Genomic DNA, 25,801 nt, shown 5'->3' on the forward strand with positions numbered 1-25,801 from the left:
GAGATTGGATCGGTTAGGATCATTTTCACTGGAGTTTAGAATAATATAGGGTATCACCATAGAAATCTATAAAATCCTAACAGAATTAGCTAGGATAAATGCAGGAAGAATGTTCTCAATGACTGGTGAGTCCAGAACCAGGGGTCACAGGATAAGGAGAATGATAAGGCCTTTTATAACTGAGATAGGGAGAAATTTCTTCACCTAGAAAGTGTACAGTTCTCTGCCACACAAAATGTTGTGGACAAAATATTGAAGACTTTCAAGAAAGATGTGGATATTGTTTTTTTTGGATGTAAGCAATTAGAGGATGTGGGAAGAAAACGGAAAGTGGGTTTTGGATGACCAGCCATGGTCATATTGAATGGCAGAACAGGCTCAAATTGCCAAATGGCCTATTCCTGTTCCTGTATTCTCCTTTTCTATGTAAGAACTTCTGCGCCTTTAGTGTAAAGGAAATAATTTGTTCTTTATATAACGCAATCTTCTAGTCAGCAGGAGCAGTGTGTGCATTGCTGCTGCTCTCACATATTTGGGCATACTTGCCCATTTGTTATGGATCTTCTAATCCCAGCTGATAAACAAATGAACAGTGCAGCATCTCCCATATAACTCCTGTGAGCAGAATAGAGTCATGGAAAAAAAGGACATGCCCCTCTGCCCCACCCTTCTGCCCCGAATGGAGCTGCCATAATCTGGAAATTGATGGAGGCATGAGTGGGTAGATGAGTAAGTAGTTGATTGGAGGGATTGGTTCATGGTTCGGGATAGTAGTGGAGTCACGAAGGTAGTCGAACGGGGGAATAGTCACATGGTCAGGGCTAATTGAATGGTGAGGTGGAGGAGATTAGGGGATCTCAGGAATGGAATTATCCAGCCGTTTTAAACTGCTGAACATTTCTTGGATAACTGTGAAAGGAATTCTCATGGACCTCTCCCAAATCTTCACACCTAAATTGAGGTTCAGGTACAAGCATGTAAGATCCTACCAATGGAAAATGGCCATCATAACTCTAATTTACTGTTAAATTCCCATGGATGGCAACACATCAGAAATTCCACATGATCTTGCTGATGTGCATCGTACATCATAAAAGAATATAAGAAACGGGGCAGAGGTTGGCTATTCAGTTCTTCAGCCTCTGCTGCCATTCTATGTGTTCATGGCTGATCTGCCCCAGGCCTCAGATCCTCTTTCATTCCAGCTGCTCATATGCCTCAGCACATCCATATTTCAAGAAGATATTTGCCTTCTATTTCAATAATTTCAATGACTTACCTTCCACACTTGTCTGGTAGAGAATTTTAAATATTCACTACCATCTGGAAGAAGCAATTTATTTGCATCTCACTTTTAAATGAATGTCCGCTTATTCTGTAATTATGTCCCCTTGTTCATGATTATCCCACAAGTAAAACATCTTCTCAGCATCAATCCTGCCAAGACCCTTCAGGATCTTAAAATGAGAAATCTAAATGTAGTTTATTATTTCAATCTGGACTTAAAAAAAAGAGTACAATCTTACTAGGCTTCGATTAATGTGGGCTATGGAGAGATAAGTGTTCAACAAGTCCAGTTCACGTCAAGATCATTTTGTTGCATCTTGTATAGTTTGCCCAAATGGCATGATGAGATTTTCAGGAGTGGGGAATTCCCAATTAATGCTCATTATTGTTTGTTAAAGCCTAGTTACAAAAGCCCAACATTGTCACATTGCTCTCTCACTTTGAGCTGATCAGGATTTTCATTAGCATCCCCTTCCTTGCATTACCTTTTTGCACATTGCCCCCTCAGCCAAAGATACCAGCACCAAATTACTGCTGTATCACTATGCCTTTCAGTGCAGAAATAAAGCCAGTGAGTATGCCATGATTGTAATCAGTCCAGTTCAGAGGATGGTTTTCAGTCAGAGAATTCTAGCTCAGTCAGTCAAGGGCAATCTCTAATATCAGTCCTCGTCATGTTCCAAGGCAATTGAAGTCAGGAACTTCTGCTTATAAGGAGTGAGGAGCTGAATGACAGGGACTACATCACTTAATCTTGACCTTGTGGGCTGTTTTACTCCTGGACTGAGAAAGACACAGGTATTATGGGAGATGAAAATAGATGGCATAGCAATTACTGTTGATGCATGGAGGGAGGTTTCCTAACTGATTGAGAAGGCAGTGAGGGGATGGGGGAGGTGGGGGCGAGGAGGTTAGTGAACCTTCAAATCTATAGATTACCTTCTCCCTGTCAATGCCATTAGCTTCGATCAGCCCTACATTCTGTACAACTGCACCATTGCTGTTGCTACCATCAAGCCGAACAGCTGGACAGGTTAATGGCCCATGGGGAGCCAGTCCAACACTTTCAGAGTCTGCTGATAGGGTCCTTAATCTGGTTTCAACTGAGCTGGGATCCACTGCCACTGCTCTGTTTCTTTGTAAGGAAGGAGCTCTTGGATTGAGATAGGGTCCATTGCCTTGCTGTCATCTTGCTATTGGTGCTAGAATCTTAGAGTGTAGGTCTGTGCATCTATCAGCAGACTCTGAGAGTGCTGGACCTGGCTCTCCATGGCAGTCATCAACCTGTCCAGCCGTTCAGCTGGATGGTATCAGCAACAATGGTGCAGTCGTGCAACCTTTGTGCACATTTTCCCAGTTCCAGAGACAAACCTAGCACCTGTCTCTTTGTAAAGTTGAAATAAAACCTGAAATAAAAAAATAAGTTTGTAGGAAGTTGTAAATTGCTGACACCCTGGGGTACTCTCCACTGGAGCTGAGCAAGTGCCTGGTTTCCACAGTCCTCTGAGTGCTGGCAATGACCTGGGCCATTGATACAGAGAGATTAGAATTGGGAGTACCTTCCACAGAGATGCAGCTTTGATTTGCTCATCAGCAAGTACACCTGACTCTAATCTAGCTACTGTACTGATTGAGGTTTCAGGATCTGAGCTGAGAGAGAGCACAAGGCAGTCATATGAGGGGTTCCTCTGAGGCACCTGCACTTTCTTTCACAGAGGGGAAGGAGAAATACCATGTGGTACCATCAAGTTGGCTGCCGACACCATGGTGATGGCAATAGTACCTGGAGGATACAAAAGAAAGAATGCATTGGTTGCAAAGGGTAGCAGTTGAATACCCAAATAATACGTTCAGTGTGGTGGTAGTGGGAGAGTAAAACAGAAATGGACAATGCTTCTTACTTGGTTGTTAGGACATAGAACTTTCAGCATTTCTGCAAGTACTGAACCAGTTCTTGGAAGCCAGGGCCATGTAGGGGCTGAGGAATTGAATATTCGGCATCCCACCACCTGTCCTGGCTCTCTCCATGTGATTATTAGCCAGTTTCTCCTGGAAGGAGATAGAGGAGAGGGATTAAGTGAAATGAAAGTGGCTAGCAGAGCTGTTAGAGCTGATGCAGATGAGGGAAATCGGTTGAGGTGATTGATGAGTGAGTGGGTAGGCAGATTGATGCATGGTTAGTATTCGGGATGTTGGAGGGTGGAGTAGCAGACAGTGAAAAAGAGGGAGTGACACAGCAGAGAAAAAAATGGTGGTGCTTAAACTTGTGGGGCAGCAAAGATCATTGACGTTCTTCCTATGCTGCCACTATTTCTATAGACTATTGAGATCACACTGACCCAAGTGGAATTATAGAATCCCTACAATTTGGAATCAGGCTATTCGGCCCTTTGAGTCCACACCAACCCTCCGAAGAGCATCCCACCTAGGTCCATACCCCTACCCTATACTCTAACCCCACATTTCCCATGGCTAACCCACCTAGCCTGTACATCCTTGGACATTATGGGCAATTTAGCATTGCCCACTCACCTAACCTGCACATCTTTGGATTGTGGAAGGAAACTGAGCACCTGGAGGAAACCCACACAGACGTGGGGAAAATGTGCAAACCCCACACAGTCGCCTGAGGGTGGAATCAAACCCAGGTCCCTGATGCTGTGAGGCAGCAGTGCTAACCATTGAGGCACCATGCCGCCCCTGCTGGGGAAGAGGATGGCAGCATATGGGATTGTGACCTCCTCAGCCAGTTCTGGGGAAAGAGGACAGCCCTCTCCTGCTGCACGCCATCCGCCAGATCTCCAGGTCCTTGTTCACGAAGCACAGCATCAAGTACCCTACTATCCACCATGCCTGGGATATGTTAATAGAACTATACAGGGAAGCTCCAGACTGCCAAATTTTGACTGGATGCACAATAGCCTTTTAAAGAAGGCACCATGATAGGAATCCCAGGAGATTCTGGCAGTGATAGGACTTCTGCCCACAGCAACTGGGAGAGTAGGACAAGTGGGGCACCATTGGTATATGGCGTACACTTTAAGGTGCAAGTTTGGGATGATAGTGCAAGAAATCTCAGCAGTACTTATGAAGAGAAACCCTCCATGTAACTTATCAAAAATGACAATAGACAAATGTCTGTACTTTGTCCTACAGGGGCAAGGAACAGAATAATTCTTAACTTAGTTATAACGTGAAAGTTGTTTTTCAGTTTATCACCGTCCCGATGAGACAATTGTATATGTAAAGATGCTTTGGAAGCATTGAATAATATTTGAGATGAAGTTGTTAAGCAATCAGTGAAGAAATAGTGGCACCAAAAATAAACATTGTCAAATAATTATCTAAATTAAAAGCAATTAAAAGCAAAAAGAGATTTGAGGAAGTGAATATATAGTAAACTCAAAAGCTTTCTCTCTTCCAGCTCAAATGCAAATAGGATATTACAAATGGACAATCATTCTGCTGCCAGACTGTGGTAAAAATATTTAACATTTTGGTATTTCTTCAGTGGTTGCAATTCAGAAGTTGCAGCCCAAATTTCAACTGTAGCTGTGGCTATTTTACTAAAATTGAAAGTCCAGTCTCCAATTTTATTATAATTATGCCCAAATTCGAATGGGCATAATTTAACTTATATCAATATAAATAATCAGGACCTAAATGTTGAAATAAGCTCTTTGTTTCTTTATGCCTGATAATTTAACATTTCAACATATTTAGCCAACATTAATACATAGCAAATATGGGATGTTTAAGCAAGGAATGAGAAATCTTTTCCATTTTTATTGCACAATGAAAGCAGATCACAGTAAGCATGTCTTTTTAAAAAAAAACAACTGAGAAAAAAACTTATTTAAGAGGTCCAAAAAGCACTTTCATATACTGTTGAGAAACCTTGCCAACCAAACAACCCCAGTTGGAAGATATTTGCACCAGACATTCAGAATATGACCAGTTTGTGTCTTGAAATTCACTTGGTCATAAGATTTGACAGGCATCCATAAAAGATTGAGGAGATTGGAATGCATTGTTGTTGCACACATAACTCGCAACCAATTTTAAGACAATCTGTTTTCATGTGTACTTGACCACAAATACTGAGAGAACTCTAAAACACTAATGTTATCTATAGGTTACACCTGTGAATCATTGTAAGATATAACAGTGAACTTGAATAAAAATTTAAGACAGTAATCTACCATCGCTACTAGTGTTAGTAAACAGTCCTAACACGTTTGTTGCAGCACAATGCAATTAACCATCCCATCAATCTGTAGTTTGTGATTCTTAGCTCCCAGAATATTGAATTTCAGTTGCTGTGAATAATACTGGCAGCTTTATGTAGGTTTCAACGTCAAAACAAAACTGTGGCAAATATTGTTTATCAACCATATATCTCTCAAAGTAAAGGACCTTGCACGTCCAGTTATTCTGCTGTATGGGATAAGGTACATTGGCTTGATATCTGCTTTGTCCCATCATTCAAGGAGTCTTGTCAGTGCCATTAAAATTCACATTAATAAGAGCTTGAAAGATAATATTCATGTCAAATTTCCTTATTGCCAATGTTTCCTAATAGAGCACTGTCAAAGTGGGAGAGGCTATAAATGCAACCTTTTATTTGTAAATCATGGAATTTGCTGCAGGTAAAATAATCCTGCTGTTGAAACTACTTAATAAATTGTCTGCACTACTTGCATTGCGCAGCTGGTGTCATGACATGAGTTATGAAAGAATGCACAATTGTGGAAGACAATGCGTTCAACTGATTGAAAAGCACATTATAGAATTGACAGTGAATAAGAAACGCGTTTTGTTTTAATCAGAATTTGGACAACTGATTTAAATATCAATTTGATAGAGTAAATTATCTAGTCTTATTTCATTTCTTGTGTAAAATCTTGATGTAAACTCATATAACTGACAGGAAAATTAATCCATTCTAATTGTATAATTTCTGGTTGCCTGAACAAAATATGCATTTTAATCAGTTAGCTGCCACCTAGAATTACTTAATGTTTTTCATGAAAATGTTGTTTTCTTTTAACTCCCAGTGTGGATCTATATGTGTTATATGTAAATTAGTTACATTTTAAACTGCACTTACATATTTTACAAAACTATATACAATTTATAATAAACATGTTGTACATTAAGTCAAAATGTCTTAGGAACCAACCTCATAAATATAACTGGAATAGATTACTGAGTTAGACATTCATTGCATTTTTAATGAAATAATGATGAAACTATGATTAATGCATTCATAATATTTAACAAAATGGCATATTATTCATCATATCTGTAAATCAAATATAACTAAACATACACTTAGGCACAGAACTGATGTGATTTATCACAATGAACAAGATGCTAATCTTGAAAAAAAACCCAAATAAGTATAGATGCTGGAAATCAGAAACATTATTTGAAGCGTCTGAAAAAAACACAGCAAGTTTGGAGAAGATTTGTAGCTCAGGTTGAGGTTCTGGATGTAAATTTGCTCGCTGAGCTGGAAGGTTCGTTTGAAATGACGCCATCCAAAACTCAGCAAGTCTGGCAGCATCTGTGGGAAGAAAGCAGAGTTAATGTTTCAGATCTCATGATCCTTCTTCAGAACTGTGAACAAGACATTAATCTTGTTATCTAAGATGTTTGATATAGGTAGCAATAATTGAAGCTTGGATAGATTTGGCGTGATTCCAATCAATTTTATTCCTTTTTATGAGATTATCAGATCAACTATCAAATTAAATGTTACTTCATCACTCATACAAGTAATGCATAGTTCCCCTACAAAACAATCAAGTATATCAAGGAAACAATGACCAATTTTACCTTTTCACTTTCTTCACACACTGCTACATTAACACATTTACACATTAGCTATCATATTCAAACAAAGTGTGGCACTAGAAGCAAAACAGGACTCCGAGTTCTTCTGTTGTCAAAGTATGGGACAGTGAGGACTGCAGATGCTAGAGTCCAAAGAGTGGTTCTGGAAATGCACAGCTGGTCAGGCAGCATCTGAGGAGCAGGAGAACTGAAGTTTCGGGCAAAAGCCCTTCATCAGGAATGAGGCTGTGAGCCAAGGGGGTCGTGAGATAAAATATGTGATAAAATATGGTGAGCCCAAAACGTCAATTCTCCAGCTCCTCTGATGCTGCCTGACCTGCTGTGCTTTTCCAGCACCACACTCTCAACTGTTGATAAGAATGTTAATGCTTACTCAATTACGGTAGGTTCTTAATCAATATTTCTCATAAAGTATCTTAACAGAATACACCAAAAGACTGGATGACATTGAATACTGAACATTTAAGACATCATAAGGTAAATCATGTGAATGGAATCAATTCAAAAATCCCATTAAAATATAACAATAGTACCACTTTCCACTGCTGAGTTAACTGAAGTCCTAAATCACATGCTTAAAGTGTAAATACAGTTCATTTGCATGAACAAGAATTGAGTGTCAGAGAAGTCACCATTTTGGTATAAATTCCATATATATAAAGGAAAGAAAAGACTTCCAACCAAGCAGTCATGTTTGGTTTAAACTCGAGCTCCAAAAATGAAGGCACAATATGTACTCCAATTTATATATGGCCTTATAGAAAGAAGAAATGCAAGTCCAACAGCATGAAATCCCTGGTAATAGATAGTCAATGCGAAAGCCAGCCAAAACTGTGAGTTTGGTCATATTCCATCGAGTGGCAAGTACACCTATAACCCTTTAACAAAGAGTGACCATAAACGTTCTCATTGTACTGCATTGTCAGCTGGTGAAAGGGAATTGCGTGTGTCATGTGTGTAAGCTGCCAGCATTTTATATTGTGATCATAATTGTGCAGAAACCAGTGAAAAAGAAGTGAGCTGAATTAGTGCCCACTCCCTATTCTACAAACCAAGGTTAAAATGTTGGCTGAAAACAACAAATGTCAGAGATCGCAATGGGTCAGACAACATTCATGGAGAGAGAACAAGCTAACACTTCAAGTCCAGATGACTCTTCATCAGATGAAGAGACTGATGAATTCTGATGAAGAGTCATCTAGACTCAAAGTGTTAGCCTACTCTCTCTCCGTAGATGCTGTCTCACCCACTGTGATCTTCAGCATTTGTTGTTTTCAGTACAGATTCCAGCACCTGTAGTAATTTGTTCCTTGAAATGTTGACCATGAACTCTTAGTTTCTCTCTCCATTATTGCTATCAGATCTGCTGCATACTTCAAGCATTATCTGTTTTTATTTCTGAGTTCCATTGTTTGGTGTTTTACTCTTTCATACTGACTTTCCTATTGTCATATTTTTTTCCTTTTCATCACTATTCTTTCCATCTACAGTCCAGAAGTCTAGTACATATACAAGCTATGAAGTTAAGAAGTTGAATGTTAATGCAAAACTGGTACTATGGAATTGCAGTGTTACAGAATAAAACAGTTATGCTCTCAAAGGCAACATGCTATAACAGCTTGTCTTTTTTCTAACAAAACTCAATTTGGGTATTGGTGTAGAATGCACACATCATGGGTACAAAATATAAAATTTCAAGCGTTTCTGGGAGATGCTAGCATTTTAAATTTACTTTTTTACAATTCAAACATCTTTTTTATTTCACTGATTTTTATTAGGTAACAACAAGTAAAGTGTCTATCTATGTATGAACCACTGCAGATGAAAATATTCGGCTTCAGTAAATGTGTTTATTTCTCTCTGTGTTTTTATTTACTTTTCATGTTGATGAAACCACATATTGAACAAACAAAACATGATTCAGGATTATAATCTTCTAAAATTTTGGTGTTCAATTACAACTAACAATGTTTGAAAATTGACCTCTACAAGCTAAAATTTTGAATTAAACATGAAAAGCCAGACTGGCATAATTATGTTGAAAATAGCTTTGTGCTGATAAAATGAAACTCTTATTAAAAACAATCATAATAAACTATTCACTATTACTAAGGATGTATTGCTAAGCATCTTTCCTTAGAAAGCAGGCATTATTGATTTCAGTAAAATTGATATGAAACCAATTGTAGTACCGTTAACACATGAATAAAATCTTAGATTTTCATGCAGCAATATATTTTATTCTTTCTTAGGATGTGAGTATCACTGGCTGGGTCAACAATTATTGTCCATCCCTAACTGCCCTTGGAAATGTGGCAGTAAGCCACCACCTTGAAACATTGGAGCCTATGTGGTTAGATACCAACAGTGCTGTTGGGAAAGAGTTCAAGCGATGACAATGAAGAAATAGCAATCTGTTCCCAAATGTGACTTTGAGGGAAATTTGTCGGTGATGGTGTTCCGGTGCTTTTGGTGCCATTTTCTTTCTAAATGGTGGAGATCATGGGATTTGACAATGATGCCAAAGGACCTTGGTTAATCCCATTTTGTAAATGGCACATACTGCAGTCATTGTGTCTCAGTGCTGGAGGAAGTGAGTGTTGAAGGTTGTGGATGGGGCTCTAATCAAGTGAGGTGCTTTAGCTAGGATAGTGTCGAGCATCCTGAGTGTCACTGGAGCTACACTCATCCAAGCAAATATAAAATATTCCATTACAGTTCTGACATCTGTGTTATTCATGCACCTGAGAAACAGGAGGTGAGTTACTCACCACAGAATGTGCAGCCTCTGACCTGCTCATGTAGCTACAGTATTATGTGACATGCCCAGTTCAGTTTCTGGTCAATGGTGACACCCAGGATGTAGATGTTGATGTATTCAGCAATGGATTGTCATTGAAAGTCAAGGAGTGATGGTTAGGTTCTCTTGTGTTTCAAAGGGTTATTGGCACCGTGTGACATGAAAAATACTTATCATTTATCAGCTCCAGCCTGAATATTATCCAGGCCTTGATGCATATGGACTTCAACTGCTTCAGCAGTCATCGCATGGATCCTGCTAAAATAAAAACAAAGTACTGTGGATAATGGTGATTTGAAGCCACAACAGAAAGTGCTGGCAAAACCCACAGGTCTGGCAGTATTGGTAAAGAGAAAAGCAAAGTTAATGTTTTGAGTCTAGTGCCCCTTCGTCAGAACTGAAAGTGGCTGGGAAAGGTTGGTGTTTACATTGATAGTGAGGTGGGATAGAGGTGGGGGGTTGGGTGGGGGAGGAAGTCAGTAGAGTTAATAGAGACTGGCACAGGATAAAGCTGTTATGAGGAAAAGGGTGAAAAGTAGGAAGTGGCATGCTCACACCATGCGCAACTTGTAAATCGGAAGAGGCTGTTGGGTCGGGAGAAAGAGAAAGGGGATTAGATAAATGGCACCATCTAGTTCAATGCTTTGAATTTTATCACTGACCATGGTCTTATTGATGGCTGCTCCGATAATGGCAAACACCATCTTCCACAGATGGAATAATAAATTCTGATGGGCCAGATTCTATTCCCTTGCTACCTGCAACATCTGGTCTAGTCAAAAGACACCCATATTTTGAGAGGTACAGAGACAGCATGGTGGCTCAGTGGAGAGCATGACTCTGCCTCACAGCACCAGGGACCCGAATTCAATTCCAGCCTTGGACGATTGTCTGTGTGGAATTTGAACATTCTCCAAATGTCTGCATGGGTTTCCCCCAGGTGCTCCAGTTTCCTCAAACAATCCAAAGATTAGGTGAATTAGCAAGTTTTGAGAAGATTTGTAGCTCAGGCTGAGGTTCTGGATGTAGGTTTGTTCACTGAGCTGGAAGGTTCGTTTTCAGACATTTCATCACCATATCTTCAATGAGCCTCCCCATGAAGCACTAGTAGTATAGCTCACTTCCTATTTATATGTTTGAATTTCCTTGGGTTGTGATGTCAATGCATTTGTTGTTAGAGTTCTGGTTGGAATCCATGTTTCTAGGAATTCTTGTGCATGTCTCTGTTTGGCTTGACCTAGGATGGATGTGTTGTCCCAGTCGAAGTGATGTCCTTCCTCATCTTTATGTAAGTTTACTAGTAAGAGTGCATCATGTCTTTTTATGGCTAGTTGATGTTCATGTATCCTGGTGGATACATAGATGCATAGAAAACTAACCACCAGGATACATGAACATCAACTAGCCACAAAAAGACATGATGCACTCTCATTAGTGTCCTTACATATGGATGAGAAAGGGTACCACTTTGACTGGGAGAGCACAATCATCCTAAGACAACCAAAACAGAGACACGCACAAGAATTCCTAGAAGCATAGCATTCTAACCAGAACTCTGTCAGCAAATAAATTGACTTGGATCCCATTTACCACTCCCTGAGAAAAAGAAGAGGAAATGACATCATCATAAGAAATAACATCACTGCAGGAAATGGCATCACCGACCCAAGGAAGCCCAAACATATACATCAAAAACGGGCTACACCTCCAGTGCTTCATCCTGAGGCTCACTGAAGATATTACCTAGTATGATGCTGAAACATCTGAAAACAAACCTTCTAGCTCAGTGAACCAACCTACATCTAATAGGTGGATTAGCTGTGCTAAATTGTCCATAGTGTCTAGGAATGTGCAGGTGAGGTGGATTAGCCATGATAAATGTGGGATTGCAAGGATAAGGGGGAAGGGGGAAGGGGGAGGTGGTGGCTGGGTCTGGATGTGATGCTTTTCTTCCAAGTGTCAGTGTGGACTCAAAGGGGCAAATGGCTTCCTTCCACACTGTGGGGATTCTATGTTTCTATGATGCAGCCCTCACTCTTGCCCAATCTTGCAAGACCAAAGGGTGGTGTGATGCATTTGGTTAATGAGGGTGTCGTAGCATCTGAGAGTCTTAGAGCATGCTGTTTCCCTGATTGCATTGTAAGTCACTCTTCCAGTAGGTCAGATTATATTCTGTGGCTGCTTGCAACATTTGGTATAGTCAAAATACATTCTTGCTTTGAGAAGTGCAGGCAAGGTTGAAAACATATTAGCCCCAGACAACCTGGAGGTTCCTGTTGAGTCAAGCAGTCAGTCAACAGTATGTTTAGTACTAGGCTGCATGCTATTTATGGAAAGTTCCTATGCTGCCTGCATTGGAATTGTTAACCAACGGTTATCAATGAGTCAAACCTTTGTATCACATGAGGCCGTTCAGCCCAACATGTCAATACTAACCCTATGTAAAATAGTTCAGTCTGTCCCATTTCCCCATCCTATCACTGTAGCTGTGAAAGTTTATTTACCACAAATGTGCTTCCAATGTCCTTTTTATAAGAACTATTGCCTCCACTTCCACCACCTTGACAGACACTAAGTTTCACGTCATTTCTCGTCATAAATTTCTTCTTCACGTCCCCCTGTATGTTTTGGCCAAAACATTAAACCTGTGTTTCTTAACCCTTCAACTGAAAAGGACAATTTAGTGTGCCCGCCTTATCAAAATCTATCATGATTTTGTTCCGATCTGACAAATCCTTTCAAACTCTTTTGCTCTGACTCCAAACCAGCTATGTAGCTACAATTTCTTGACCTTGAGCCCAAGTTGATAAAGCTTTGCTGTATCATCTCAAGGATACTCACATTGTTCCTAAATATATAGTGATCAGAGCTAGATCCAATACTGTAGTTGTGGTTTAACCAAAACATTGCAAACATTTACTGTAAAAAAGCTCCATGTGTCTAAAGGTTTGGTTCGGCCGCAACTGAAATGCCATGTGTTGTCCTTGATGTCTCACCATAGCAATTATGTGATTGCACTGGAGGAAGTACAGAGGAGATTTACCAAGATGTTCCCTGAGATTTACCAAGATGTTCCCTCAGATTTGGGGTAATTGAATATTTTTAAAGCAAAATGGATTTTTAAAGCAAAGGAAATCAATGTTTATTAGGAGCAGATAGAAAAGCACAAACAGATCATCCATGATCATATTGAATGGGAAAGCAGGCTCAATGGGCTGAATGGTCTACTTCAGCTCATTAACTTACACATTTGTAATTTCCTATTGAATGTGCTCATGTAACTCAATTAATATGATAAAAATACAGGCAGATAAACAAACAAAATTATTACTAAAGCTAAAAATAATGGACAGCTATGAAGAAACTAGATATAATAATGAATATCACTACGAATTGTACAGCTATGCAGATAAAATAAAATTTCTCAACTTTTATTAGGAAACATGGTCCAAAATAGGAATACCGTGATTTGTGTTATTGTGACACTTTACAACATCTGGTGACTAACTGTTGGCTAAATGTGCAATACAAATTCTAAATTGTCTTCAAAAATCATAAAACAAAGACTATACTGCATGCTGCCTTGAAAAGTATTCAACTCTATAAAGGAGAACTTGTAGACCACTGAGGTTTGAGTGAAAATGTTGAATCTCAAATCAAAAGATTGTTGTGCTTTATAAACACACTGTTACAATTTGTCAGTGTAAATCAGATAAGTGTGTCCTGCAGACATATCTTTAAGATACACAATAAGCATAAAGATAGCTACATCTACGACTCATCAGTCAGACGTGTAACAGAATCAGATGAAGCAAATTACTCTTATTACAATTTCTGTCCATTATTTTCACCATTCATTTCAAAAGTGAATGTTAACAAGAGGAATTCTCTGTGCCTCTGTGAAACCATAAGAAAATCTGTTGAAATTCATAAATCTAACATAAGCGATTTTAAATTGTTCCGAAATGATTTTCCTATCCACCTTTTAGTGTTCGAACATCATTATACAACAATCCATCATTACTTCCCTGATGAGGACTTTTTTGTTATTTAGACAAATATAACTTGCCATTCACAAAGCCAAAAACCGAAAGAGTATGAATTGCATTGTTATTCATTCTCAGCCATGGATCTTATTCACTTTGTCTTGGAGATATTGACCTACTTTTCTTTTCTATTATTTAGGATCAACATTTTTGTGCAACACTCATATAATTCCAGTGAAAAATGAAGAAGGTGTGGTCATAATGTTCATCATAAACTTTGAATTTGTGGATGAGGAGAAATGCTTACAGTCTCCAGACAGCTTAAATCACATGTCGCCAACCAAAGACTCGCGTAAGTGTCCCTTTAATTATGCCAGTCACTGAACTTGAACTACAGACACTAATAATTTACTTTATGAGATGTATCAGGTAGAAGCAAGTTTCTATGATTACTTTCTTTGTGTTTCAGTGATCACTGCTTCTGTAACAGAATCAGATGAAACAAATTACTCCTATTACAATTTCTGTCCAGGAGTGTTAGAAATTAAAAGTAGGAGTGCTAGTTCATTTACCATGAACTAGAATAGAAGAGATTTTTTTCCTAGAATAGAAACATTAAAAGTAATTGTGGTAGTTTAATTGAACCCTGTCATTCACTGAGGAATTGAACCAAGGCCCTTTGTTGCACAGGAGAAAGTGAGGACTGCAGATGCTGGAGATCAGAGCTGAAAATATGTTGCTGGCAAAGCGCAGCAGGTCAGGCAGCATCCAAGGAGCAGGAGAATCGACGTTTCAGGCATGAGCCCTTCTTCATGAATGGAAGAATCGACGTTTCAGGCATGTTTTCCTGAAGAAGGGCTCATGCCCAAAACATCGATTGTCCTGCTCCCTGGATGCTGCCTGACCTGCTGCGCTTTTCCAGCAACACATTTTAACATTTGTTACATCCTAGACTACAGATATTTTAATCAACCTGCTTCGATATATTTTGACACATAGTCTGGGATAGGTGAGAGACAGTGAGCTTAGTCCTAATGAAGGGCTCTGACCTGAAACAGCGATTTTCCTGCTTCTTGGATGCTGCCCTACCTGATGTGCTTTTCCAGCAACATACTCTCAACTGGGATAAGTGAAACATGAGCACAGACCTTCTGGCCCAGAGATAGAGACAATACTTCATGCAAGAGCCCTCATGCTAGACTAGATGATCAGGCCTTGAAGAAGCTGATAGAAATGACATGGCATGAAGTAACTCTTGCCCCATGAGTCAGATAGTTGCAGCTTCAAGTGCTGCAGCATATGAGGTGAGACATTAAACCAAGGAACCAGCTGACCCCCTTGGAGGGCACAGAAAATCTAATGCCCCATCTTGAAGAATGTTAAGGGAACTATCCCCAGATTGCCAACATTTAGCACTCAACAAAATAAACTAGGAGGAGGTATTGGGTAAGCTGTCTATATTTTAAGTTAATAAGGGACCAGAACTGGATGAATTGAATCCAAAGTGCTAAGCAAGTAGAAATTGAAAAACGCCTGGCCAGAATTTTTCAATCTTCCTTAGCTTCATAAGAGAAGTCATGGCCTAGTGATCTTGTGGCTGGACTGTTAATCCCAAAACCTAGATAATGTTCTGCGGACCCAGGTTTGAATCCTGCTACAGCAAATGGTGGAGTTTGAATTCAATAAAATTTTGCGGAATTAAGGGTCTGGTGATAACCTTGAATTTGTTGTTGATTGTCAGGAAAAACCCATCTGGTTCAGTAAAGTTTTTTAGGAAGGAAACTGCCATTCTTACCTGGTCTGGACTACATGTGACTCCAGACCCACTGCAAAGTAGCTGACTCTTAAACTGCCTTCCGGGAAATTAGGAATGGCAATAAATGTTGTCTAGCTAGTGATGCTCCCATCCTGTGATTTGGTGAAAAAAAATGGTGGTTACAGGTGGTTGCTAGCATTCACCTATTGTGAGTGTAAGGACACTATTCTGGCCAATATATGTTAATAACTTGGTATAAGTATACATGGTATAATTTTTAAATGTCTGAAGCATACAAAACTTGTAAATATAGTGAACTGTAAGGAGGAAATGCAGAACATCAAGAGGACAGACTCAAGTTGATAGAATGGGTAGACAAGTGGCAGATGAAATTAAATTTTACAAAGTGAGGTCATTCATTTTGAAAGAAAGACTGCAACGAGGCAATATAAAGTGAAGATACATTTGCAAGGTAGCTAGGAGCAGAGAGCCCTGCTTTATATGCATATAAAATATTGAATTTGACAAGACAAGTAAAATATCCGGGCTTTTGTCAGTAGGGACATGAAGTATAAAAGCAAGCAAGTTATGATATGCTTGTATAAAATATTGCATCAACCACAACTGGAATAGAGCACCCATTTCTGGCATCACACTTAGGGGCGATATATTAGGAAAGTATGCAGAAAAGTTGAACAATAATGATTGAAGCGATCAAAATGTTAGCTATGTGGATAAATAGGAAAAGTTGTTTGCTGTAGAGAAAGGATTCGTTGTCTGAGATGATTGTGGAAGCAGGTTCAACTAAGAAATTTAGAAGAAAATTGAATTGTTTTCTGAAAAAGAAGAATATACAGGGGTATGGGCAGATGGTGGGAGAGTAACAGTAATGAAGTTGCTCCTGACAGAAAATTGGCATACACATAATGGGCTGAATGGTCTCCTTCTGTACCACAATCATTTTATGATTTTATGACAATGCAATAGCACACTAAATTAAAAATAAGTTGTCTGATTGTTATTGCATTAATATTATGAAAGGTCAACGTATATAAATACCAAAAGAGAAAATTCTGGAAAATCTCAGCAGGTCTGGCAGCATCTGTAAGGAGAGAAAAGAGCTGATGTTTTGAGTCTAACAGACCCTTTGTCAAAGCTAAAAATAAAGGGAGAAATAGGGAGGTATTTATACTAGGCTGAGGGAAAACGAGTCATGGCTCCAGAAGCAAAGGTAGCAGTAAAGAGGTGATAATGACAGTGCATAGAGAGATTATAGGGAGATTAGGAGCTGTGAATGACCAAGATGGAAGTCATCTATATGACAAAATATGTGGGAGATGGGGGGTGGGGGTGGGGGCGGGGGGGGTGGGGGATGGTGAAGCAGAGGCAAAATGGAAAACAGGGCAGAAGGTAGCAAAGGGGAAAGAGGAGAGGAAAAAGGTGCTGAGAGAGTGGGGAGCGAGAGAAAGAGAGGCAATCAAGAAATAAGAGGTACAGAACAGTGAAAAAAATAAATAAAATAAATGAAATAAAATTAGATTAGATTACTTACAGTGTGGAAACAGGCCCTTCGGCCCAACAAGTCCACACTGACCCGCAACCCACCCACACCCCTACATTTACCCCTTACCTAACACTATGGGCAATTTAGCACGGCCAATTCACCTGGCCTGCACATCTTTGAACTGTGGGAGGAAACCGGAGCACACGGCGGAAACCCACACAGACACGGGGAGAACATGCAAACTCCACACAGTCAGTCGCCTGAGGCGAGTATTGAACCCAGGTCTCCGGTGCTGTGAGGCAGTAGTGCTAACCACTATGCCACCATGCCGCCCCAATTATGGAGCAGAATGAAAGCAGAGGGGTCGAGATGTGAGAATCATCTGAAGTTGAACTCCGTTTTCATTCTACTCTGTAATTTTATTTCATTTATTTTATTTATCATTTTTTTCACTGTTCTGTACCTCTTATTTCTTGATTGTCTTTCTTTCTCTCGCTCCCCACTCTCTCATCACCTTTTCCCTTTCATCTTCCCCCTTTGCTACCCTTCTCTCCTGTTTTCCATTTTGCCTCTGCTTCACCCATCCCCTGCCCATCCCCCACATATTTTGTCACTTAGCACTGGCTTCCATCTTGGTCATTCACAGCTCCTAATCTCCCTATAATCTCTCCATGCACTGTCATTATCACCTCTTTACTGCTACCTTTGCTTCTGGAGCCATGACTCGCCTTCTCTCAGCCTAATATAAATACCTCCCTATTTCAGTTTTGACAAAGGATCAGTTAGACTCGAAACGTCAGTTCATTTCTCTCCTTACAGATGCTGTTAGAGCTGCTGAGATTTTCTCTTTTGGTTTCAGATTCCAGCATCTGCACTAATTTGCTTTTACCCAATGTATATAAATAGGTTGGTTTTGCATCCTACATTACATTTACTGTGGACAGAATCTTGTTGTGGTGTCATGGGTCTTCGAGTAAAAAATGAGGTCTGCAGATGCTGGAGATCACAGCTGAAAATGTGTTGCTGGTCAAAGCACAGCAGGCCAGGCAGCATCTCAGGAATAGGGAATTCGACGTTTCGAGCATAAGCCCTTCATCAGGAATGAGAGGGAGTAGCCAAGCAGGCTAAGATAAAAGGTAGGGAGGAGGGACTTGGGGGAGGGGCGATGGAGGTGGGATAGGTGGAAGGAGGTCAAGGTGAGGGTGATAGGCCAGAGTGGGGTGGGGGCGGAGAGGTCAGGAAGGAGATTGCAGGTTAGGAGGGCGGTGCTGAGTTGAGGGAACTGACTGAGACAAGGTGGGGGGAGGGGGAATGAGGAAACTGGAGAAATCTGAATTCATACCTTGTGGTTGGAGGGTTCCCAGGCGGAAGATGAGGCGCTCCTCCTCCAGCCGTCGTGTTGTTATGTTCTGCCGGTGGAGGAGTCCAAGGACCTGCATGTCCTCGGTGGAGTGGGAGGGAGAGTTAAAGTGTTGAGCCACGGGGTGGTTGGGTTGGTTGGTCCGGGCGGCCCAGAGGTGTTCTCTGAAGCGTTCCGCAAGTAAGCGGCCTGTCTCCCCAATATAGAGGAGGCCACATCGGGTGCAGTGGATGCAATAGATGATGTGTGTGGAGGTACAGGTGAACTTGTGGCGGATATGGAAGGATCCCTTGGGGCCTTGGAGGGAAGTGAGGGAGGAGGTGTGGGCGCAGGTTTTACATTTCCTGCGGTTGCAGGGGAAGGTGCCGGGGGTGCAGCAACACATTGCACAGACTCCTTTCAGGAAGGTCCACCAAACCACATTTAGATTAGGCAGTAGAAATGGCAACTGTCAGTATTCTACTGGCATCATAGCGGTGGAAACATCACCCAGTGAGAGATAGAGCCAATCAGAGGGTAGCAGCTTTTGCACTCAGCCTCTGAGGGGACTGTGATTGCTTCAGAGGGAAGTGTACCAAAGTCTCAGGTGTGGTTAGGTGGCCAGGAGGAGAAATAGCTAAAAAAAGATTGGGTTAAGAACTAAAATCAAGCATGCTGAGAACTTTGGTCAAGCTAGTTCAAAATCTGACCTCAGTTAAAGCTCCAGCCAGGGTATATTGTGACCTGTAATGAAAGCTGTGACCTGCAGTTTCCTGTGTTGACCAACCAAAGGAGGTGTCATTGTGGCCTGCTAGACAAGCTCACACCATATTACCTCAAATGGAGAATAGTTTGTGGCTGTTTACGACTTTGTATAATCATTTGGATGTTGTTTACCAGTAAATATCATTGGCTGGGATTAAATGGTGTGATCAGGTTTGGTCAGTTCATTGGCTGAGTACCAGAGACACGTTTTGAGATAAAAGTCACCAGTACAAAGGATTTTGCATGAGTGAGCCATCGAGACGGACATTTGAGAACTGCGTGCCATGAAGTTATCTTCAGAGAAAACAAAGAACCATGAGGCAAGATTTACACAAAAGTAAAAGTTGATCACTTTATTCGAATCAGGGTGTTATTTGTTTCAAGTTAAACTTGCAGAGTTAAAGTGATGGTTAAGGCTAAGTGTGAATTAAGTTAAAGTAAGGTAAAGTGAAGTTAAAACATGAGTTAAGGTTGAAGTTAGATGAAGTAGGAGACATGTGTTACAATGAATGTATGTTTTATATTGAGCATTGGTACCCAAAGAGTTAAATAAAAAAAAGGGTTTCTTTAACTAAAATCTGAGTAGACTTCCTGTCTTTTGTCTGATGTGATTTGATTTATTGCTGTCACATGTACCGAGATACAGTGAAAAGTGTTGTTTTTCATGCTATACAGGCAGGTCGTATGAATACGAAGTGCACTAGGGTAGCAGAACAGAGTTCCGAATACAGTGTTAGAGCTGCAGAAAAGGTGCAGAGAAGAAGATCAACATTAATAGTTGAGAGGTCTATTCAAAAGTCTGATATCAGCAGGGAAGAAGCTGTTCTTGAATCTGTTCATATTTGTCTTCAACTTTTATATCCTGTGCCCATTGGAAGAGAGTACTAACAGGGTAGGAGGGCTCTTTGATTATGTTGGTTGCTTTGCTGAGAAAGTGGGAAATATAGATGGAGTCAATGGATGGAAGTTTGGTTTACGTGACAGACTGGGCTGCATTTACAACTCTCTGTAGTTTCTTGCAGTCTTGGGAAGAGCATTTGCCATAGTTGTGATTTATCTGGATAGGATGCTTTCTATGTTGCTTGTATAAAATTTGGTAAGAGCCTTTGTGGACTTGGTGTAAAATTTCCTTAGCATCCTGAGGAAGTAGAGACATTGTTGTGCTTTCTCAATGTGGATGGACCAGGACAGATTGTTGGTGAGTATCCCTCAAGAACTTAACACTTTCAACTATCTTCATCTCAGCACCATTGAAGCAGATAGGAGTGTGCCCTTTACTCCACTTCCTGAAGTTGATAACCAGGTCCTTCATTTTGCTGACATTGTGGGAGAGATTGTTGTCTTTAAACCAGACCACTAGGAACTCAATCTCTTTCCTGTACTCTGTCTCATTGTTGTTTTAGATTCAACTTACAATGGTGGTAAGCTGACCTGTAAATGGAATTGGGGCAGAAGTTGGCCACACAGTCATGAGTGTATAAGGAGGACAGTAATGGTCTTGTTGAGGATTATCGTGGAGGAAGTGCTGTTGTCACCTATTCTATCACACAAAGGAAGAAAACCTGGGTAAAAGATTTGAATATTCTATTAGGGTAATACAGAGTTGTGAAGCAATCCGGGTCATGGGTAAATCCTGTGGAGCAGGGATTTTTCAGGTGGGATTTGTGGAGAGTGAGGCCAGACATTTGGAAGTAAGGGCGTGGGATGTCTTTTAGCAGGTTCCCCTCCTCTCCTTCATCAATTTCCTCAATCGGCACTGATTGCCTTTGACCGACAGGCTTGTCCCACTCCCAAACTCAACTTCTGCTGAGGCATCAGTAGCTGAATTAGTTGTTGTATGGTGGAATTTCCTTAGCCTCCTGAGGAAGTTGAGGCGGTGTTGTGCTTTCTCAATGTAATGGATGAGGACCGATTATTGGTGATCATCACTCCCAAGAACTTGATGCTGTCACCTCAGCATCGTAACAGGCCTACCTGCAGCTGGGTTACTTCCAGAAACAGTGGAATGAGGTCCTTAATTGCTCATTAGTTAGATAGTTAAAGGCCTTAGTCGATGGTGGAATGGGCAACTTAACCATGGACCAGCTCTTCCAGAATGTAATACACAGGTAAGCAGGAAGGCAGCAGAGTCTATCATGCCAGCCCTCCAAATAATTTACTGCTCTTCCCATCTTCAAGCTCACCACCAGTGAGAGCAAAGGATCATGCTCTGTATACTAATAAATGAGTACTTAATTTGATGGAAAGTGGCTTGGGATGTTCTAAGGATATGAACATAACCACAAATCTTCTGTTAACAGCTGAACTGTGAGCTGTTTTTCTGATTATGATGAGAACAAATCGATGATTATCTAATTCAAAACTAGTTTGATTTATAACAGGAATAAGTATAACAATATAGAGTAAGTGAGCCTGGAAGCAATGCTTTGTTTATGACTGTTGTAAATGCACTTAATTCTAATGACTTGATGATCCAGTCCTATTCAGAAGAATTCCTTCATTTTCAATCTAATGATGTAATTTATTATGACAAACCTGTTATTGTCATTTGCTTTTATATTTTAGTTCTGCTCAGTTCAAATATTCTTGAATACAGCCATACTACGGGATCTGGACACAATTGAGACTGCTGCTTCAGAGCAGTGCAAAGAAAATGCTGCACCATCAAAGGTGCTTTTGTTGTTGAGTGAGAAGTGAGGCACTTCTCAAAGGAATGCTCAAAGAATTGCAAGATTTTGTCCATAGATGCAGGAATTCACTCCTGTTGTGATTAGCATTATAATTTTCTCAATCAACACAAAAAACCAGTCTATTTTGTGGAATATTTTTCTCCCATTTATGGCATTGCTGTTTGTAGGACAAATGTACAAATTGGTGACACTTTAATGGATATGAAAACAATGACAGGAAACATAAATGCTTAATTGTGCACCTTTGAAAACTGTGGGAGCATAAAAAGGATTATGTAGTTTTCAGTTCTTAGGGCTCTTGTGGTGCAGTGGTAATATCCATACCTCTGGACTAAGAGGCCTGGGTTCAGGTCGCTCCTGCTTCAAAGGGTACAATACCATCTCTGAACAGGTTGATTAGAAAATGCCTATAAGTATCACATCTCTTTTTCTTGTAACAAACATTCCATCATCTCAAACATGTCTGCATCCACGGCTTTCTTAGCATGAGCAATGCAATCATTATCAGAAACCTTTGATGATCATAAAATTAAAATAGTTTCATATGTGGTGATTTTATTCAGTGAAGAGGACACATCATTTAATGTTTTAGATGCACGCATTTCATCTAGTAGAATATTCACAAAAATATAAAGTCAATAATTTTGGCTACAATGTTGCCAAATTTGCTGAGTGTTTTTGACATCTGTTTATGTTTCAAATTCCTGCTTTTAAAGCAGTTTTGTTTCTCCATGAAAAGAAAATCACAAGCAAATAATTGAACTTTGAATTTCTTTCATTTGAAATGACATATTATTTGATATTTGTGAAGAGATAGGCTTTGAAGTGATAGGATAGCGTCATCTCAGCATGTGACATGGTGCAGTATTTCTGTCTATGTAAAACAGTGCATTTTCCAATTTATTGTGAAGAAGACTTTGCTGTGCTTATTGTGTAATATGCCTTCCTGAAGTTGTTTGTTAACCAGGACTAGTATGCCTTATCTTAATATTGACAAAAAAAATCTGAAGTATTTGACTCATTCACTTTTGCTATGACCGTGTTACACAAGGCTACCAATCTATTCATATCTAATTGTGAATGGAAAACAATGTAGTGTAACAGCAAGATGAGTTAATATAATGAAGCACTCTACTGATAAATCAATGAAATATTACTTTGATAATCTTATTTTGCTGAGTGCCTCACATCACCTATAGAAAGGTTAATCCAAGTACTTCCTTCCACTTATAACCATCTTAAAGTTGATACCCTGTATTTTCAGGTGGCTGCTGCAGCAAATCAAGCATTAGGTTTTGTTTCTAGAGAAATAGACTTGAACAGCAGAGAAGATATGCAAAAACTACATTGAGCTTTAATGCTGTGACCCTCAGAATATTGTGTGCAGTTCTAATAACTTAATACATTGAGGTCTTCAATCTTGTGAGTGAACAGTGAAAGACTATCAAGTATAACTGTTCATAAGTCATGGTAAGAGAGGGCATTTGTCTGGAGCATTATAGATTCTGGTTTTAGTTACTCATGATTAGATGTCATTATGGTATTGCTCCTTTTTTTCATGCTTAGTAGCTATTCTTAGAGTAAGAGTATAATGAAGCCTCTACTCCACAATTGCCATATTATAAAAATGATGTAAAAAGTAGAGGGTGCAGCCAAAATTTGCAAGAATGGTACCAGAAATGCATAGCTGTAGATGTCAGAAAAAAATTGTAAGGCTGAATTACTTTTGAAAAAAAAAAGCTGGGGTTCTGTCCTCGTAAGTCTTTAAAATTATGACAGAATTGATATAGTTGACTCAGAGTGAATGTTTCACCTTGTAAGGAAGAGTATAACTAATCATTAAGAACTTCAGTAGGGAACTCAGAAGAAACTTCTTTACCCAAATAATGGTGAGAATGTGGAACTTGTAATGACAGGAAGTCTTAAAGCAAAAAATACGGAAATATTTACGGGGAAGCGAGACAAGCAGAGAGTCATAGAATCATAGTCATAGAATCAAACAGCACAGAAACAGGCCCTTCAGTCCAACTCATCCATGCTGGCCAGATTTACCAAACTAAACTAGTCCCATTTACCTGTGTTTGGGCTAAATCCCTATAAACATTTCCTATTCATGTACCTACCCGAATGTATTTTAATTGTACCTGAATCTACTACTTAATCTGGCAGTTCATTCTATATACAAAGCACCCTCAGTGTTAAAATGCTGCCCCCTGGGTTCCTTTTAAATATTTCTTCGATGATCTTAAAAATATACCCTCTAGTTTTGCACGCCCCTCCCCTAAGGTCACCCCTCAACTTACTATGCTCCAGTAATAAAAGTACCAATCTATCCAGCCTCTCCTTATTACTCAAACCCTGCTATCCTGGCAACATTTTGATAAATCTTTCTTGAACCCTCTCCAATTTAATAATATCCTTCCTATAGCAGGGCAACCAGAACTGTACATGCTACGCCAAAAGTTTCCTCACAAATGTCTTGCACAATTTCAACGTGACGTCCCAACTCGACATTCTAAGCAACAAAGGTAAGCATGTTCAATGCTTTATTAACCACCCGGTTTACCTCTGATGCAACTTTCAAAGGAATAAGTCCCTGAACCCCTCTCTGTTTGACAACAATCCCCAGGGCAATACCATGAACTGTATAAGTCCTGCACATGTTTATTTTTCTGAAATGCAATACCTTGGAACTATCCAAATTTAAAATCCAACTGCTACTCCTCAGCCCACTGACTCAATTGATCAAGATCTCTTTGTAATCTTAGATAACCTTTTTCACCAATTTCGGTGTCATCGCAAACTTACTCACCGTGCCTCCTACATTCTCATCCAAATCTTTATGTAAATTACAAAGAAACAACAGAGGATCCAACACCAATCCCTGTGTAACACTACTGGTCACAGGCCTCCAGTCTGAAAAACGACCTCCACCACCACTCTCCGTCTCCCACCATCAAGCCAATTTTGTGTCCAATTGGCGAGCTGTCCATGAATCCCATGTGAGCTAACTTCACTAATCTGTCTATCATGTGGAACATTGTTTACATGGACTATAGTAAAGCCTTTGACAATATCTACCATTCTACCCTGATCAATCCATTTGGTTATGCCCTGAGAAAACTCAAGCAAGTTTGTGAGACATGACTTCTTATGCACAAAACTATGCAGACTCTCCCTAATCTCTCCTTGCCTCTTCAAGTGCATGTAAATCATTTCTTTCAGAATCCCCTTCCATAACTTACAACTGATGTTAGACCCATCAGTCTTTTTAGTTCCTACGCTTCTCCTTACATTCTTTTTTCAAAAAAGGTACAACATTAGCCATTCTTCAGTCCTCTGACACCACATTCATGGCTGTGGATGATGCAAATATCGCTGCTAGAGGCCCTACAATTTCTTCTGTAACTTCTCACAACATCCTGGGATATATTTGATCAGGTCCTGGAGCTTTATCCAACTTGATTTTTTTTTCAGACCACCAGCACCTCCAAAATATTAATTTAGTATCTCTCCCATTTTCTCTGGTTCCACATGTAGACAACCTTGTTGGTCTTTAAGGGGCCTTACTCTCTCTCTAGTTGCTCTTTTGCTCTTAATGTAATTGTAGAATTTCTTTGGATTGTCCTTAATGTTATCAGCCAAGGCTATCTCATATCCCCTTTTTGTTCTCCTGATTTCCCTGTTAAGAATGCCCCTACACATCTTGTACTCTTCAAAAGATTCACTTTAAACCTGACATTTGCATCCTTCTTATTCTTGACCAGAACCAGTGAATAGCACACTAATGCTCATGATGTGGAGATTTTGTGTTG

The 25,801-nt window shown here is 39.9% G+C and overlaps 1 protein-coding gene across 1 annotated transcript in view; it reads left to right on the top strand.

Annotated features, from left to right (window-relative positions):
* Positions 1 to 25,801, top strand: part of LOC132817349 (potassium voltage-gated channel subfamily H member 7-like) — a 457,758-nt gene that overhangs the window by 204,834 nt on the left and 227,123 nt on the right. The window contains exon 3 of the mRNA XM_060827757.1: positions 14,132 to 14,288. Within this exon, the coding sequence (XP_060683740.1) occupies positions 14,132 to 14,288 (157 nt within the window). The remainder of the gene's footprint in view (positions 1 to 14,131; positions 14,289 to 25,801) is intronic.

Source organism: Hemiscyllium ocellatum, chromosome 7 (genome assembly GCF_020745735.1).
Source record: "Hemiscyllium ocellatum isolate sHemOce1 chromosome 7, sHemOce1.pat.X.cur, whole genome shotgun sequence".
Taxonomy (NCBI): Eukaryota; Metazoa; Chordata; class Chondrichthyes; order Orectolobiformes; family Hemiscylliidae; genus Hemiscyllium; species Hemiscyllium ocellatum.